The sequence below is a fragment of the Lacerta agilis genome, chromosome 9, assembly GCF_009819535.1.
Source record: "Lacerta agilis isolate rLacAgi1 chromosome 9, rLacAgi1.pri, whole genome shotgun sequence".
Classification (NCBI taxonomy): domain Eukaryota; kingdom Metazoa; phylum Chordata; class Lepidosauria; order Squamata; family Lacertidae; genus Lacerta; species Lacerta agilis.
In genome coordinates this window covers 21,567,867-21,584,369 of record NC_046320.1, presented here as the reverse complement: position 1 = coordinate 21,584,369, position 16,503 = coordinate 21,567,867, and the positions used below count along the sequence as shown (strand labels likewise).

Genomic DNA, 16,503 nt, shown 5'->3' with positions numbered 1-16,503 from the left:
TCCATTTTAGCTTAATCACAGTTTAGTGTTACATCCTAACTCTAAAGTTATGGTTAATTGTAACTACAGTTTGTTTGAAAGAAGCCGTTTTCTTAAGCTATGGAAGGCCTCCGCTTCTCCACCTGGAAGGACACATTACCCATCCCTGCTTTCCTTGTTTGCTGCTTCTTTGGAAGTGATTGGAGCAATAGTAAGAACGAGCACAAGCCAAAGAGCATAAATTAGATCTGAATCTAAGCAGAACTGGAATGTGGCGCAGTGGTGTGAGAATAGTTAACCATGAGCCGGATTCACGTTACTCACATTAATTTCCTAAGGGGACACAACTTAGCGCTCACTTCGAAGCTGTCACACACACATACACACAAATGTCTTTATATCATATCACATACCAAACTCTGCATCCATTCGCTCATTTTGCCCTGATATGCCTATTTGGTGCATGCGTGAATTGTCTATTTGTCAGTAAAAATGTTATAATAGAAATGGTTCATAATGCACACCAGTTAGCCCAACTCAAGCCCTTTTAATGTCCACTGATTTCAGCAGGAGATCCCTGAGCCCCTAGTCAGCCCTTCCATTGCAATCAGTGCAACATAAACATGCTTAACTTGGGGCAGATCAAGACCTTTCCCCCTCTAGAGTTGCACAGCTTCATGTGTTCTGCACACCTGGGTGCTAAACAGAAGAGGGCTCATGTTTTGGCACAATATATCTCATAAAGAACAGCTGACTCCTTAACAGCAACTGTTATAAATAAATGTTTTCTTTGTAGAGTTCTGAAGGGAAGTCATGGTGGCTTTCATTGTTGGAGAACTACTTCTGCATTGCCTCTTTCCCCTTCCCATAAAACAACTACTGTACTACCTTCTTAATTAACACCACTCCCTTGGAGTCTCTGGGAGACTTGGGGGGGAGAGAGTGGTTTATTTATTTATTTTTCAATTTAAAAGGTAAAGGATTCCTCTGTGTACATTAGAACGCTTCCAGAAAAAAAGGAGAGGTAATTGGCTATGTCTGATAGGCTCCCTTCAGCCCTCAACATTGCAAGCCCCCGCCCCCCCCTCCAGCCCCTGGAGTTTGTCGCGGGAATATTGTCTGTCGGAGCCAGTGGGCTGCTGGAGAGAGAGAGAGAGACAGAGGCGTGGCCGTGGGAGGCGAGAGGCAGTGCGAGTCGGGCTCCCCGCGCGGAGCTGGCTTTGCTCGCGTCTTTCTCTGTGTGTCTTTACGCGCGCAGGGTATCCTTCTTCCGAAAGGTCAGCCTGGAGAGCGCCTCTGCGCTTGGAGGATCGGACGCCGGGCAGCGGCACCATGGAAGGCTCCCGAGCTTTCTGGGCGGTCGCTTTGCTGGCTCTTCTTCTGGGCGAATCAACAGGTGGGAAGCGAGCGGGTCGGATCCCTTAACGGCGGCGTTCCGGGAAGCCACCGGCGGCACCTGGCGCGCTGAGCACGGCAACCGAACGAGGGGCGCGCGCGGAGGGGCACAAACGGTGCCCGGGTGGGAGGCGCGTCCTTGGGTTTCGCGCCTCTCCCTCGAGATCCGTTTCGGGGATCGGGGAACACAGAATATACACACGCCTGAGGGACAGGCGGAAATTGGGGACGTGGGGGGCAGAAGGGATTGTTTGGCAACCAGCTTGGGTGGCTTCGCGAGTTTGGGTGAAACGGGTTCGGCCTCTTTTTTTCCCAGAGGAAGGGCAGTTAGAGCTCGAGGTCAGCTTCACCCGCTTCCCATTGGGAAGGGATCTCGAGCCGGGTTTAAGTTGTAGGCGGCCAGCGGGTCAGTATTTGCAGTCATGCCAATCACGGGGTGCGCCTTCCCTTAGGCTCCAGCGCTCCGATCCGCAGGCGCTTTAAGCGTCAGGAAAGGCGCAGCAGGTTTATTTTGCAAGCCGCGATACTTAAATGCGCAACTTTAAAGTTATGATCTTTTGAGGGGTGGGGGTGGTAACCAAACCAAACCAAAACAAAACAAAACGTTTCATTGATTGCGAAGGAACTTTTCCAAATAACGTGGTTAGTAGGATTCAAATGACCGCCCCACTGTATCGCATCAGTGAGTCCTGTCCTAAATTCTCTGCAGAAACGGGTGTCTTCTGCAAGAAGCACTCCCGTCCTAGAGGGAAAATCAAGTTATGTGGCAAAACCAACGGGGCAACGCAGTCACATCCTGTGCACCTTAGAGCAGAAGCAAGCCCATAGGACTTGGAATCATGCCAGTTTAAGTCCCATTGATTTCAGTGGGTCTACTCGGAGCATAACTACCCCTTGTAGAAAACTGTTGCTTTGAAAATGCAGGGTGTTGTTTTTTTTTAATTGCAAAAAAGCAAGTTGTAATTTCTACAAATCTTTTGATATTGAGAAATAACTTTTGTCGTGTTAGGAGAGCGCACCTTCCCGCCAGTTCTTGCAATAGTTTGTGTTGATTCCCCCTGCCACTTGGTTGTGTAGCCATTGCTTCAGAATCTTGCTCATCCCAACTCCCAAGCCATGTCTCAGCAGGTCATGTGTATCCACACAAGATTTGTCATGCCATGCCATTGCCGCTGCTGTTTTTTTTTAGTGTCAGACTACAACACGTGCTGAGAGCGGAACCTGCATATGGCATATAAAATGACAGGTTTCTTTGGGGAGCCAGCATACTGAGTCTTAAAGTGGCAGCTGCTGGCACATTGTTTTCCGGATCATTCCTTTTTCCCCAACCTCATAAGGTGATTTTGTCAGGTGATTCCCACCCTCTGCTGGAACCTGTCAGTGAGAGCCATTTGCTACATAGAAAGGACATATTATATAGTGAATATGCGTTTGTAAGCCTGCTACCGGTGGACGTACCTGTTGCTGGTATGTCAGGTGCATGTCAGAAGCCACTCAAAAGAGCCTTCATTGTATTCGCACAGCAGTGAAATCTAAGCAGAAATGTGTTGTTGAACCTTGCCAACCACTAATTCCTACCCAAAACTCAGCGCAGCTGAAATCTGCGAGCAAAATCAACTGAGATGTCCGGATGGCTCTGGACACCCACAGAACAAAGGTCCGTGGATTGCCACATGCATGGTGTATTCTGTTATGCAAACTGTGTGAAGTGCCTATCTCACACATAAAGAAACAACCCTTCATTCACTTTGCAGACCTGCTATTGTGATCTTTTAGGAGTGCTATTTACTGGAAATACGGAACATTGAAATGTGTTTTGGAGCAGGACGTTAGTCAACAACAACAACAACGAAAAGGAGTGCTGAGTTGATACTTTTGGGGGAAGAGGGAGTTTCTGTATAGAGTAGTGACAGATAGAAAGCTTGTCTAGGATTAGTAAGGATCTGGGTTAGGAACACCATGCAGAAGTCACAGTATTCCCTGGATATAATAGTGGAGGCATAATAGAGTGGTTTACAGTGCTGGTTGCACAGGAATAATTGGTTAAATGTTCTCAACTTGCTCTATGTCGGCTGCAGCTATGGACTTCCAGCATGTTGGTTTTGTTGCTCTTAAAATTCCTTTTTAACCCCCCCCCCCTTTTAAAACCATTTCACGAGGAGTCTGAGCTGCATCCTTCGCAGGTGCAATATTATAATTTGCCACTGAGAGGAGACTCCAGCAACCATATACTGTTCTCACTCTCGAATGCCTGCAAAATTGCCTATGCGGACAACTTTTTAAACTTCTGTGTTTTATTTTTTGTAAGCAAGTTGATGGGTTTTTCCATATCGTGTCTGTCATGGGGGGTGGGTGGAGAGTATGAATCTCTCTGCACGGGGCTGTTTTTGAGGTTAACTTATCTCCTAATCAGCACGGCATGCCTTTGCGGTTGAAATGAACGTTGCAAAGCGTACAGCGGTGAAATAATGCACGAGATTGAGGACTGTGTCCAGCACTTTTCTAGTGAAGGAGAAACCAAAGCTGTTTATATCTGTTCTTGGTTAATGTAAATGGGTTTGTTGGGTCTACATTTGCCTGTGCAACAGAGACATTCATGGTTATGTGGCCTAACGCAGCACATCTAATTCAGGGTTTCCCCAATGGCAAATTAAGGAGCCCAGCAATGTAATTTCGTTCCTTTGGTCCCAGTTGCAGTTCTGCGTTGACCTTGTCACAAAACCCTCTGCTCTGTTCTGTCAGTTTGTTGATATACTTGCATGGAGCCATCTAGGTAAAACATAGTTTGCATTGCAGTTTTAAAACCATTAACTTGGAGGTATAAGAACCAGCTCGCATGGCACCTTTGGTAACCTCAGATTCTTATGTGATTTGAAAACAGCTGCACCCATTTCTTATTAGGCACACCTGGTGACAAAAGACACCTGCCCAGTCTTTACCAAGCCACCACTCACCTGTCTCTTGCCAGTGGACTCCCATAAATGTGCACTTGGCTATTTGATGTAGCATTGACTGTGAGCACAAACAGCAGTTTATGAAGCAGAATCTGAATAGCTTGATTCCAAGAGCAACTACACACAGCAGGAGTAACGCAAATTGCTGCACAAGCCCAGCATTGTATTTACATTATTGCTGTTTACCACCTTGAGCGCCATTGACGAAACAGTGGGAGACAGCGTATCGTAATAAATAAAGGAACACACGCCACAATTTGTGCCGCAGAAGTGTTGGCAATGCTACGGTGGCGAAAGTTGACGCTGCCTTTCAAGAGCTTTGTGCTTGAATCAGTCTTTTAACCATGATAGCTTAACAATGTGAAGAGGCTACCTGATTAGCCCCACACCCTAGATATCTGCACACGTATTGGCCATGTCAACAGCTGGCATCTGATTGACATCAATGTGAAAGGAGGCATGCCTGTACAGAGATGTCTTTGTAGAGCTCTCCGAAAGAGGAGGAGAACTCTAGGCCACCAGAGATCATATCCTCATGTGCATGGACCAAACTGGCACCAATCATGCATCTAGGGCTAGTTGCCATTTTCTCAAAAGAACCTCCATGTGTTCTGTACACCTGAGTACCAAACAACTGAAGAGGGCTCATGTTTTTGCGCAATGCATCTTGTGAGTACTGGATGATGTGAACCGCCCAGCTGCAGTAAGCAAATAGATAGCCAAGAATTGGACATAGTGGTTGGTGGTAATGGAATCTAGAAGTAGGAGAGGGAATGGGCTTATCTATCTGGTATCTTGAAGGTCTTTGGACGCTGCACATTCAGCTACGTTTGTTCGTGATTGCAGTAAGAGGACTGTGGAGTTTAGCTGTTGTGGCTAATAGCCATTGATAAATTGCTTAGTGTCTGCTGTATTGTTGCAAAATGCTATAATTGAATTGCAATTGGCAGGTGGTATGGGGAGAACAGATTCTGATCTTTCAGAGGATGGTGCGGCAGCAACAGCTGGGTAATTAGAATCAAGACAAAGCCAGGGACACAAATCGGAGGAAGTTGAAACAATACTTAAGCCCTGTTGAAATCATTGGCTTAAATCCACACACTTTAGCATCTATGTGTCATTTATTTCTATTGGGCTTAGCACTATTCATTAAGGGTAGCTAATGTTGTTACCTTCTGATGCATGACATAGAAATGGTGACTTTTTGTGGTCCGCAAGATCTGATGGGGACCACATTGGCTACTGATGAACTTTAGAACTGAACTCTAGGTGAACTTTAGGCTTTTATAATAGTCAGATTGAGCAAAACTACTTGGAAACAACCTCTTAAAGACGTTGAGGTACCGGTACTGTACTGTATATGCTTTGTTTCAGGCTGATTTCAAGTTGTGCCATGTGAACACAGAAAAATCTTAATATTGGATCAGGTTGCACACTAATACCCGAGGTTGTGCATGTCTGCTACTGGAATATGTGAGGTATGTTAGTGACATATTTGCTCTTCTGCCCTGGCAAAGGGCATGTCACAGAAGAAGGTGTGGTTTGTTGTGAGCAGAGTTGATGGAATCAGTGTGATAGCGTGATCCAGGGAGTTATGTTAACGCGTACAAAAAGAAAGAAAGAATTGCTGGCATTCTTAACCCAGGAACAGGGAGCGATTGGCCCTGATTCCTTGCCTGAAACATTGGTTAGAATCACTGTTATCAGCTGGGTGTTGCTTGAGAAGGCATCAGTACATCTCTGAGAAGCTGAAACCTTAAGCCTGCATCATTACGTTCTGCTTACCTGGAGCAAGTAGCAGCTATCCCTTGACAAGAATACAGGTGGCTGCTGCACCTAATACAGTACATTCTGTCCCTGCAGCCACATGGGCAGGCTGCATAGTGCAGCAACATATTGTGCAAGTCTTGGCCCGGTTTACATGTTTACAGACCAGTACTATATATTTCTTGGTTGGAGGAGTGGGTCCCAGTCTCCATATACAACACATGTAGCTGTGTGTGTTCATGTGTGAAAGAGAAAGAGAAATCACACAAATTGGATTTCTGTGCACATAGCCTTCCATTTCGAATATCCATTTTGCACTGTGTGTGGGTGTTCAATGCTGTGGAGAGGAAGGGTGTACATCTGTGGCTCTGCCAGGCACACCTGCAGATTGCTGCACAGTCTTCCCAAAATGTGAGCCAGGCCTATGGCAGTACTGTGTGTGTGTCTGTGTGTAAAAGGGTCACTAGACAGCAGGTTTTTAAGGTGAAATGAGCTAGAAGCTGATCTAGGAGCCAGTGTGGTGTAGTGGTTAAGAGCGGTAGATGCGTAATCTGGTGAACTGGGTTTGCATCTCCGTTCCTCCACATGCAGCTGCTGGGTGACCTTGGGCTAGTCACACTTCTTTGAAGTCTCTCAGCCCCACTCACCTCACAGAGTGTTTGTTGTGGGGGAGGAAGGGAAAGGAGAATGTTAGCCACTTTGAGACTCCTTCGGTTAGTGATGAAGCGGGATATCAAATCCAAACTCTTCTTCCACTTAAATCCGTCATCTCAGCAGTGCCATCCCATTAACAAAGAGAAACAGTGAGCTGGAGTTCTCCTTCCACGTTCTGCCCACTGGGACCTAACAGCCAGCCCACTAAGGGGAGAATCCGAGCTGCCTCTCTGTCATGGTGATGACTACAAGAAGGAGGAGGATAAAAAGCAGGAACGGGCAAATGGAGCTAAACCAGGCAGACAACCCCCTAAACAAATACAAACCCTGCTGTAAGCTTTATTTCAAGCAGCAGGGTTGGTTCCACCAGCTTGCTCTTTCCACCTGTTGACCTCCATATTAATAGTGAAAGCCACATCCATTTTTAATGCATTCCTGAACATTCTACCTCAAAACATGGTCTCCGCTATTGACATCGATGGTTTATTTATTGCAAAGATCAAATACTAGGCGAGAGATAAGGCAACTGAGCTTTTCTTGGTCCCCCCCCCACCCCCACATGTGATGGGTGCCTCATGATTTCCCAGGAAAAACCTGGGAAAACAGGGTTGGCCTTACAGCTTCTTTGGAAGGTCAACACACCTCCTTAAGCGTTGGTGTGCAAAGGACAAGAGGTTGCTGGAGTGATTATTTCTGCCTCCTGTTTCTTTGTTTAACTATATTCGGGCATTGGGTGTTCTCTGGAGCCTCACAGAAGAGAACGTTTGTTTGTTTTTGCTCTGAGTGACACATTGGATTAATATATTAATATGGAGGAGAAGCATGAAGATACAGAAGGAGACACACTGCCCTAATGGATCTCTACCTAGGCAAACATAGCGCAGACATTTACATTAGGTTTAGTTTCTTTGTTTACTGTTCTGCTTCACTCTTTTCAATAGAGGGGAACTGGCACAATACCTAACTTTAACCTTCCTATGAAACTGAGCTATTAACACCTTCAACTCTTCAAATTTTTCATATTTTGCATCTTTGTGGCCTTGGTTGGGTGGGCTTCCAAACTTTCCATACAGTTTTTTTTCTCTCTTTTTCTTTTTACACCTTAACTGGAAGGTTGTGCACGGTGACCTTCCTTTCTCCCTCAAACCATGGAAATTTCAGACTCTTTGAATCCCCAGTTGGTCATGAATTTCACGGGCTGACCTTGATCAAGTCTCAGTCTCTCTGTTTAACATCCTGGCAGGGTGGCTGTGCTGATGAGGTTGGGAAAAACCCATGCATGCCACCTCTGAACCTTTTGAATGTAGCTGCCACCTTACTGTTTTGATTTCATCTGACCTGCTGCATGAGATGTGGTTGAGAATTGCAGATGAGGATTCACAACTAGAGACTTCTGTAGCACCTTAAAGACTGATTTTTAATACAGCATAAGATTTCATAGGCTATGACACTCTTCATCAGATGCATGCTGCATCTTGGAAAGTTGTCCAGTAATACGCAAGCGTATTATAGAAGTATTTATAGGAATATATATATTATATTATATTTATTATATTATAGAAATATAACATTTCTCAAGCTTGGCTATATAGAATCCTCTTGTCTCCATAATCTCATGTCTTGGGAACCACTTTATGGACATACTAACATGGGTCTACTGTTGAAGACAGTTCAGAAACATTAACAGGTACAAAAGCTTTGTGGAATGCTGCAACATGGTCTTAAAAGATCAGCACCTGCTTGTCTCTGGGCCAATTCAAATGGATAGATTTTCACTTTAAAGCCTTCTATAGCCTAATTCTTCCTAAATCCTTTTCCTGTGTATTTGCCCACATGCAGTGTTAGAAACTGGGATAGAAAAGCTAGGAGCCAAATGGCTTCTGGGACCTGAGTTGTGGGTGCCAAAACAGAATGGCTAGTTGTCATGGGGGGGCGAGGGCGGGGGTCAGCAACCCTTTTTATTATTTTGATACGCATGAATTAATACACAATTCACATAAGTGACACATTGTTAACACAACATTTTTGGCAGAAATTGTGAGTACAGTGGTACCTCAGGTTACAAACACCTTGGGTTACAAACACTTCGGGTTACAGACTCCGCTAACCCAGAAGTAGTACCTCGGGTTAAGAACTTCACCTCAGGGTGAGAACAGAAATCGCGCAACCTGGTACCTCAGGTTAAGAACGGTTTCAGGTTAAGAATGGACCTCCAGAAAGAATTAAGTTCATAACCAGAAGTACCACTGTACATGTTTAATTTGGTTTGTTTACAATAAAAACAATGGTATTATACTTCAGTTTTCAACACACTCTACTCTTTATTGTTAAACTCCTTCACATATTGTCCATCCTTAACATATACTTCGAGGCTTCAAAGCACATGTTGTTGTTGTTGTTTAGTCGTTTAGTCGTGTCCAACTCTTCGTGACCCCATGGACCAGAGCACACCAGGCGCTCCTGTCTTCCACTGCTTCCCGCAGTTTGGTCAGACTCATGTTGGTAGCGTCGAGAAAACTGTCCAACCACCTCGTCCTCTGTCATCCCCTTCTCCTTGTGCCCTCCATCTTTCCCAACATCAGGGTCTTTTCCAGGGAGTTTTTTCCAGGGAAAGCACATACATTTCAGTAATCCTCGAGTGTCAGCCAGGCGCAAGAAAAATGGCACCCAGACTTTTGGAGGTGCTCGCAAATGGAGAATCTTTAGGTGAGAAATGCACCTTGCACTCTGCTAATTTCGAACCCTGGCCACATGCATTGTACAAGGAGCCTCTCTTGCAAGCACCTCCATCATCTCAACTATGTGGACAGGATTGCAAGGTTTCTCACCGCAGCTGTGAATGTCCCTGTCTAGAGAGGTTTGCTTGGAACCCTCCCAGTTGACTTTTAGATGGCAAGTGATACTTTGAAAAAGATTTCAGAGAGATTTTAATCATATATATATGCTTTTCTTTTACCTCTTACTGCTTTTACCTCTTACTATTTATTTATTTTTTAAGTTGGGTATGGTATTTTGTTGTCGTTTATTATAAAGTTCCTTCCCTAAATCTGCTCCAGAAGGTTTTTTGGGGGCGTGGGATCGTCTCCAAAACAGATTTGCCGGAATAATGAATTATGTAAATAATTTAAGAAATGGATAAGACTTTTTTGGAAAATATGGTTGGACAATGTAAAGAAATTACTAAAGATGATGGACAATGAACGCAGGAAGGGCAGACATGAGGAAGTCTAGTAACAATGTTAAGGAAAGAAGCAGTTTTTAAGAAATAATTTTTTGTTTTTCATTTTCGTAGTTTGTATAAGTTTTTGTTTTTGTATTTGTAGTGTTTTGTAGTTGTTGTATTAGTTGATATTATAAGTTTTGTTGATGTTTTGAAAAGTTAATAAATATATTATAAAAAAGCAAACAAAACAGATTTGCCGGAAGGTGGGGGTACACAGGGAGAAGAGAAGTAGGGCAGGTTCCATGGTGTAGCCAAAAGTCCTTGCACTAGTGGAACTGGTTTTTAAAAAATATATCACCCAGTGTCTACACTGCAATTTATTTCCCCCCTATCCAATGCCATGCTGAGCCTTGATGATCTCCCAGATTTGATGACCTAGAATTATAGAATTTTACAGTTGCAAGAGTTTTTGGAAGTCATCCAATCCAACTTCCTGCTCAGGGCAGGAATCTTGCAGTTACAACACCCCTGATGGATAACTGTCCAACTTCTACTTCCAGGGAAGGAGAGCCAGCCCCTTTCCTGAGGCAGTCTGTTTCCTGGTAGTTCACGAAACATTATGGGGGGAAAGAAAACGCTGGTTCAGAGGATAAAATAATCCACACAGAGCAAAGAATGTCAAAATAACAGTGCAACTTAAGACTCCTTTATTCTCTCTTACCAACTCTTCTCACTGTATGATCATGGAAGGTGTTCTGAATTAGTCCTTTGTGGAATAGCATAGTGCAAACAGAAATATTGCAATATTTGGAACGCAGCATGGCAGGTGTTTTGGGTGGGGTAGAGATATTTGCATTATTGTGCTCTTCTTCCCTTACCTGTCCAGTAGTGTATTTCAAAATATCTAGAAACCAATGTCAGAGTTTTGATATGTCAGGAAAAAGCGAAGTAAGTATTTCAAGTTTGTAGGCACCAGCATCATATTTCTCTGCATCCAGACTGCCACCTGCCTGGGATTTTCCCAGTACTGTCACCGCCTTCCTCCTCCACTCTTCATTTTTGTCCACAAATGTTGACTTGGCTTACTAGTTCTCCCCTATTTTTTGGCTGGGTTCACTACTGCCAGCCCTAAGAGCCCTGGCATGCCTGGGTGAGAGGCAGAGATTGTAGAAGGTAAGATAAAGTGGGAAAGACTTCTGTTGTTCCTTGAGTGCTCCAAAATTCATTGCAAATGAGAGCCATGGGGAGGTGTGCTGCTGAGCAACCTTCTTACAAGAGGGCCAGCAGTTCATCTTATGAGCTGGTGGTTTGGTTTGTGGCTGCCTGCCTTCGTCCACAATAAAATCATGTACCTACGTGTGCCTGGTGTGAGTGTCTTATGTTTCTTCCAGGTGGATTTGCATATAGCCAAACCTACACGTGCAGGTTTTTGAAGGTTCTCCCTTTCCTGTTTTGCAGTAGGAGGATTCTCACAGGATCTGAAACTTGTGTGCGAGAGAGAAACCATGCAGGTGAATCATCTCCATGCCATTGAGACTGGAGGGCAAGGAGGCCAACACTAGGTGGAGTCAGAGGCAATGTAGTTGTGGGAACTATATGAATCGTCTTATATGCTAGACTGGCCGCATTGCATACTTTAGATGCAACGTGTCACATACTTGCCTAAAAAGGTTGGCCACCACTGTTTTACTACATTGTGAGACCCTTAGCAACTATGGATATATAAAATATACCAGTCTTAAACGCATCTGCTCAGAAGTGACCTCCATTGAATTGTCTTAGGCTGCAACCCTCAACACAGGTGCTTGGGAGCAAGTCCTTCCGAACTGAGTGTGGCTTTCTTAGTAGATCTGCATAGGATTGTACTGTTATCCTCATCTTAAGACCTCATGATAGGGAAGGAAGCCATCTGCATATCCCCTCTTATTCCTTCCACTGAAACCAAGTTTTTAGTATGTACAACTGAACTGAATATATACTCTCCCCCTGTTTGTACTTGATTCCTTTCTCTGTTACTTTCCATATGCCAGATTTGATTTTGTAAACCCTTTGGGGACAGCGACCTATCTTTTGGACATGACCGTTATAAATTATATAGCCTTACCCGGTGGTTTTCAACCAGTGTGCCGTGGCACCCTGGGGTGCCTTGAATGATATTCAGGGGTGCCATGGGCAACACTGGCCTCTGACATTCTTTCCTTCCCTTCCTTCTCTGATGCCACTTTCCACCTTTGCCTCCCAAAGGCTTGCACAGCTGTTGTTTGCAGCAGCCTTTGCTACAAGGTCCCCAGGTGAATGATACCTCTGGGACTGGCCAGGGGGTGCTTCCCAGGTCCCTGTGGGGCAGTGTGAGGAGGCACCTCGCTTTGGGCGCAGGGATGGGGGACAGCTCAGAGACCAGAGGTAGCGGCAGCTCCCAAGTAGAGAGGAGAGGAGTCTGAGGGGACACCCCACAAGGGAGGGTGTTTGAAAAAGGGTGAGGGGCTGCCAGCTCTGCAGGAAAGAGGTGACATAACTGGGCTCTTGAGGCCCACAGGGGTGCCGCAGAAAGAATGGAGTTGGTCAAGGAAGTCATGGACTCAAAAAGGTGGAAAACCTCTGGCCTTGTCAGTTAATTGAAAAATAAAATTCTATACACATAAAATAGCTGTGTTTAGAGTGCTTTAGTGGTATACTTTGAATTTTAAACTATTCAAAATATTGAAATAAACCTGGCATTTGATGAGACAAAAATAATCTGAGGAAATATGAGGAAATAGATAAAGTTGGAAAAAGAAGGGCTGAAAGGTCATCAGGATTTACACATGAGACATAAAGCTGAGGCTGTAATGCTATACCCAGCTAGCTAGGCATAAGCTCCATTAAATCCAGTGGGATTTACTTCTGAGTAGACATGTCTAGGATTGTGCTGTTAGGCTCCAATATCATGCCCACTTACAAAGGACCTAAGTCCCACTGAAATCAGCATTAACTTAATTCCCAGTAAACGTATATAGGATTGTGTTGTTCAAACTTTTTTCAAAGAGGGCCAAGATTTGATGACGTGAAGGGCCGTGGGGGCTGACCAAAGGGCCAACCACTTTTTTAGGATTGAAGTTGAGCTTTTCTAAGGATTTTACCCCAGGAAATAAACTGCCACAGGGGCTGGATTAAACTGACTGGTGGGCCAGATTACGTCCCCAAAACGGACTTTGGACATGCCTGATTTATGAGATGCATTTTATAAGCAGAGGCAATAGTAAGTCAAGGTGAAACCTCTATTCAGGTTATTTTCTTGTCCTCCTGTCATTTTCACTCCTCTAGAGAAGTGCCATCTCACGCAGTGTTTCCCTTTGCATTTGAGCACCGTTTTACAGATGTTGTTTGTCTTTTTAGTGTAGTACAAACATCTTCCAGGATTTTGACTCATTTCCTCAAGTCTCTCTTAGCTATTCTAAAAGGACAAGAGGAAATTAGCTCTAATATCCTGAAAACATTTTTTTTTTACTCTGTGTAGTACTCATTTTAGTGAAATCTCAGTTTGTTTCCAACTTTCCCCTCCACCTATTTTTCTTTCTTTTTTCCATCCAAGAGAGGGACATTCTACATTTATTCTGTTTCCCAAAACAAAATAAAATAAAAAATTCCTTCCAGTAGCACCTTAGAGAACAACTAAGTTTGTTCTTGGTATGAGCTTTCGTGTGCATGCACACTTCTTCAGAAGTGTTATTCCTACTGGACAAAAACCCCATTCAGAGTGTAAACTTCAGATTCATTCTCATACTCTATTATTCTGGCCTTCCTATTCTGAAAACTGAACTATCTAAACAACTGGAGTTTTCCTGTTTGAAGTATCTAAACAAAAGTCCCATTGTTTTGGCTTGTATTGTCCTTTAATGTGTTGGGGTCAAGCCACATCAAACTGTTTACTTGCCACTCACTTCCTTCAAGTAACTGGCAGTGCCTGCCACCATGGGCTGTTGTAAATTGGTTGACCCCTTTCTCTCCCCACTCTCCATTTCTTCATCCTTCACCTGGTTAAGGTTGTTTACCTTTATAGGAATCTACCTTAGACAGTCCAACCTTTGGTCCATATAGCTCAATATTGTTTAAACCACCCTCCCCCTACCTGGTGCACTTCCAAGTTGTTTTGGACTACAAATTTCCATCATCTCAGGCTGCTTGGGTTCTGATGCGAGTTGTAGTCCAGAACATGGAACTAGATCCACAAATGAAACTAATAATGACAATATCTGTAGGGCACCAGGTTGGTGGTTGTGGTTTTTAATCATTTTTATCAATTCCCCCCCCCCAAATTTTTTTTACCAAATCAGCCACATTAAAACAAATTTAATACAAATTTTCTAAAAATTGGTTTCCGGCACTCCGTTCTTGATGTGTCTGTTCTTGTTGCTGCATTATTTCCCTGGTTATTTCAAATTAGCATTTTGTTCCTTACAGTTAAACTTATAATAGCTTTTTGTTGTTTTATTATTCATAACCATCAGCTATCCGCTTGCTAATTCCTGCATGTACAATATTTTGACGTTTACAATATCTGCAAGTGAGGTTAATCAAGTAGGGCAAAAGGTTCAGGTTGGGAAGACTAGTCTATAACGGTTGGCAGAAGCCACACCTGGAGTTACCACAGATAGGGATGGAACTTGGAACTGTGGCGTCCAAAGTATGTACTTTGACAGTGTGCTACATCCCTTCCCTGCCTGATACTCTTCCCCGCTCCCCCGCTGGATAGTCTGGATGCGAGGGTGGTCCTCTATATGCAGCTGGGCTACAAATTCCATCATTCCTATCTATTGGCCGTGATAGCTGAGGCTGTTGGCAGTTGGGAGTCCTATAACATCTGGAGGGGTGTAGTAGAAAAGGCACTTGTGAGGGTTGCGTCACTACACCCTTCCTGTCATTCAAGTCACAAGACTGCCAGTATCCAAGATGCCACACCTCTCAGACTGCAATGTGCTGAAATAAACGACAAACTGAATGGGACTGGCTTTTGAGTAGGCATATATAGTTCCTGGCACCCGTCCTGTCTTCACCTCCAGGGGTGAAGTCAAACCGCTGGAGAATCACAGCACCTGTGTGCAAAGTAGTAACTCACAACTGCTGCCTCCAGAGTTGTTTTTTTTTAATGCGTTAGTACCAGGGCGCAAGCCTGGCCATTGTGTATGGAGGTCCTGGGCTGCCTAGACTATGGGTAGGCAAACTAAGGCTCGGGGGCTGGATCTGACCCAATCACCTTCTAAATCTGGCCCGCAGACGGTCTGGGAATCTGTGTGTTTTTATATGAGTAGAACGTGTCCTTTTATTTAAAATGCATCTCTGGGTTATTTGTGGGGCATAGGAATTTGTTCATCCCCCCCCCAAAAAATATAGTCCGGCCCACCACATGGTCTGAGGGACAGTGGACCGGCCCCCTGCTGAAAAAGATTGCTGACCCCTGGCCTAGACGACAAGACCTCACCCCCCCACACACCTTGGCCTTGCTGATGTGGTCCAAAGAAAAGCAATACGTTTGGCACTTGCTGGGCTGCAGAATTTGCCCAAAGATTGCATACCAGGCCATCTTAGAGACTCTACTCCATATTTGTGTAGGGCTTACTCCTTAGTCTTTTCATCTCCCAAAGATGTCCCACAAGGTATGTATAGAATTGGCCTTTTAATTATATCCCCCATCCTTTTGCATCTTACAGTAAAATTACACCTCTTGTTTTGTGCATGTTCAAAACTGTTAGCTGTTGTTTTATACTGTTTCAAATGTGTTGTGTGGTTAACAACAAGAACAACAACAAGAACAACAACAACAACAACAACATAATAATAATAATAATAATAATAATAATAATAATTTTTAATTTATATCCCGCCCATCTGTCAGCCACTTTGGGTGGCTTACAACATATATAACACAACAGAACATCAAACATTAAAAAACAAGATATCCTACACAAGCAATAAATCAATAAAAAAACAATAACAATAATAATAACAGTTTACAGTTAGACCCAAATTAAAGTAACCGCCAACCCCGACTAAACATTTAACCAACACTAACCCGACAAAAATGAAACACAGGAACCAAAATTAGAACTGTTTAAAACATTTTAGCCAGTTGCCCCAACCCAAGGGTTGTTCCAGCAATGTCCCAGTGGCCTCCCAGGAGCCTCTTTTAGCTGTTCAGGGTGAGTGAGGTCCTCACCCCATAGGCCAGGTGGAAATGGGCCTTGCGGCAGGGAGCAGGTCTCTCTTGCAGCGCTCAGGCAGCAGCCGTGGTTGGGGGTTTTATTATTGTTTTATTGGTTTTAACATTCTATGAACTGCCCCTGGAGAATGCAGATGGATAGGCTGTATGAAAGTATAACTAACGACTAATAATAAAAAATAACAGCCAATATTGTAACTTCTGACAACTCTGCTCATTTTGCCGGCAGCACTATTGTTGTGGTCTTTCTGCAAAGGTATGTATGCTTGTGTTTCCCTAATAGGAAGGAGGCTAACAATGGCACTTTGAAGTACACTGTCCAGTCTGTGTAAGTGTGCCTTGAAAACATATGAAGAGTTTGGATTTGATATCCTGCTTTTCCACTACCCAAAGGA

At 44.0% G+C, this 16,503-nt stretch overlaps 1 protein-coding gene across 2 annotated transcripts in view; it reads left to right on the top strand.

Moving 5' to 3' along the window:
* Positions 1–1,114: 1,114 nt before the first annotated feature.
* Positions 1,115–16,503, top strand: part of KIT (KIT proto-oncogene, receptor tyrosine kinase) — a 76,671-nt gene continuing 61,282 nt past the window's right edge. Inside the window, exon 1 of one of the 2 annotated variants that reach the window (XM_033160416.1) lies at positions 1,115–1,375. In XM_033160416.1, the coding sequence (XP_033016307.1) occupies positions 1,312–1,375 (64 nt within the window). In that variant the 5' untranslated portion in view covers positions 1,115–1,311. The remainder of the gene's footprint in view (positions 1,376–16,503) is intronic. The other variant, XM_033160417.1, reaches the window with a different exon arrangement.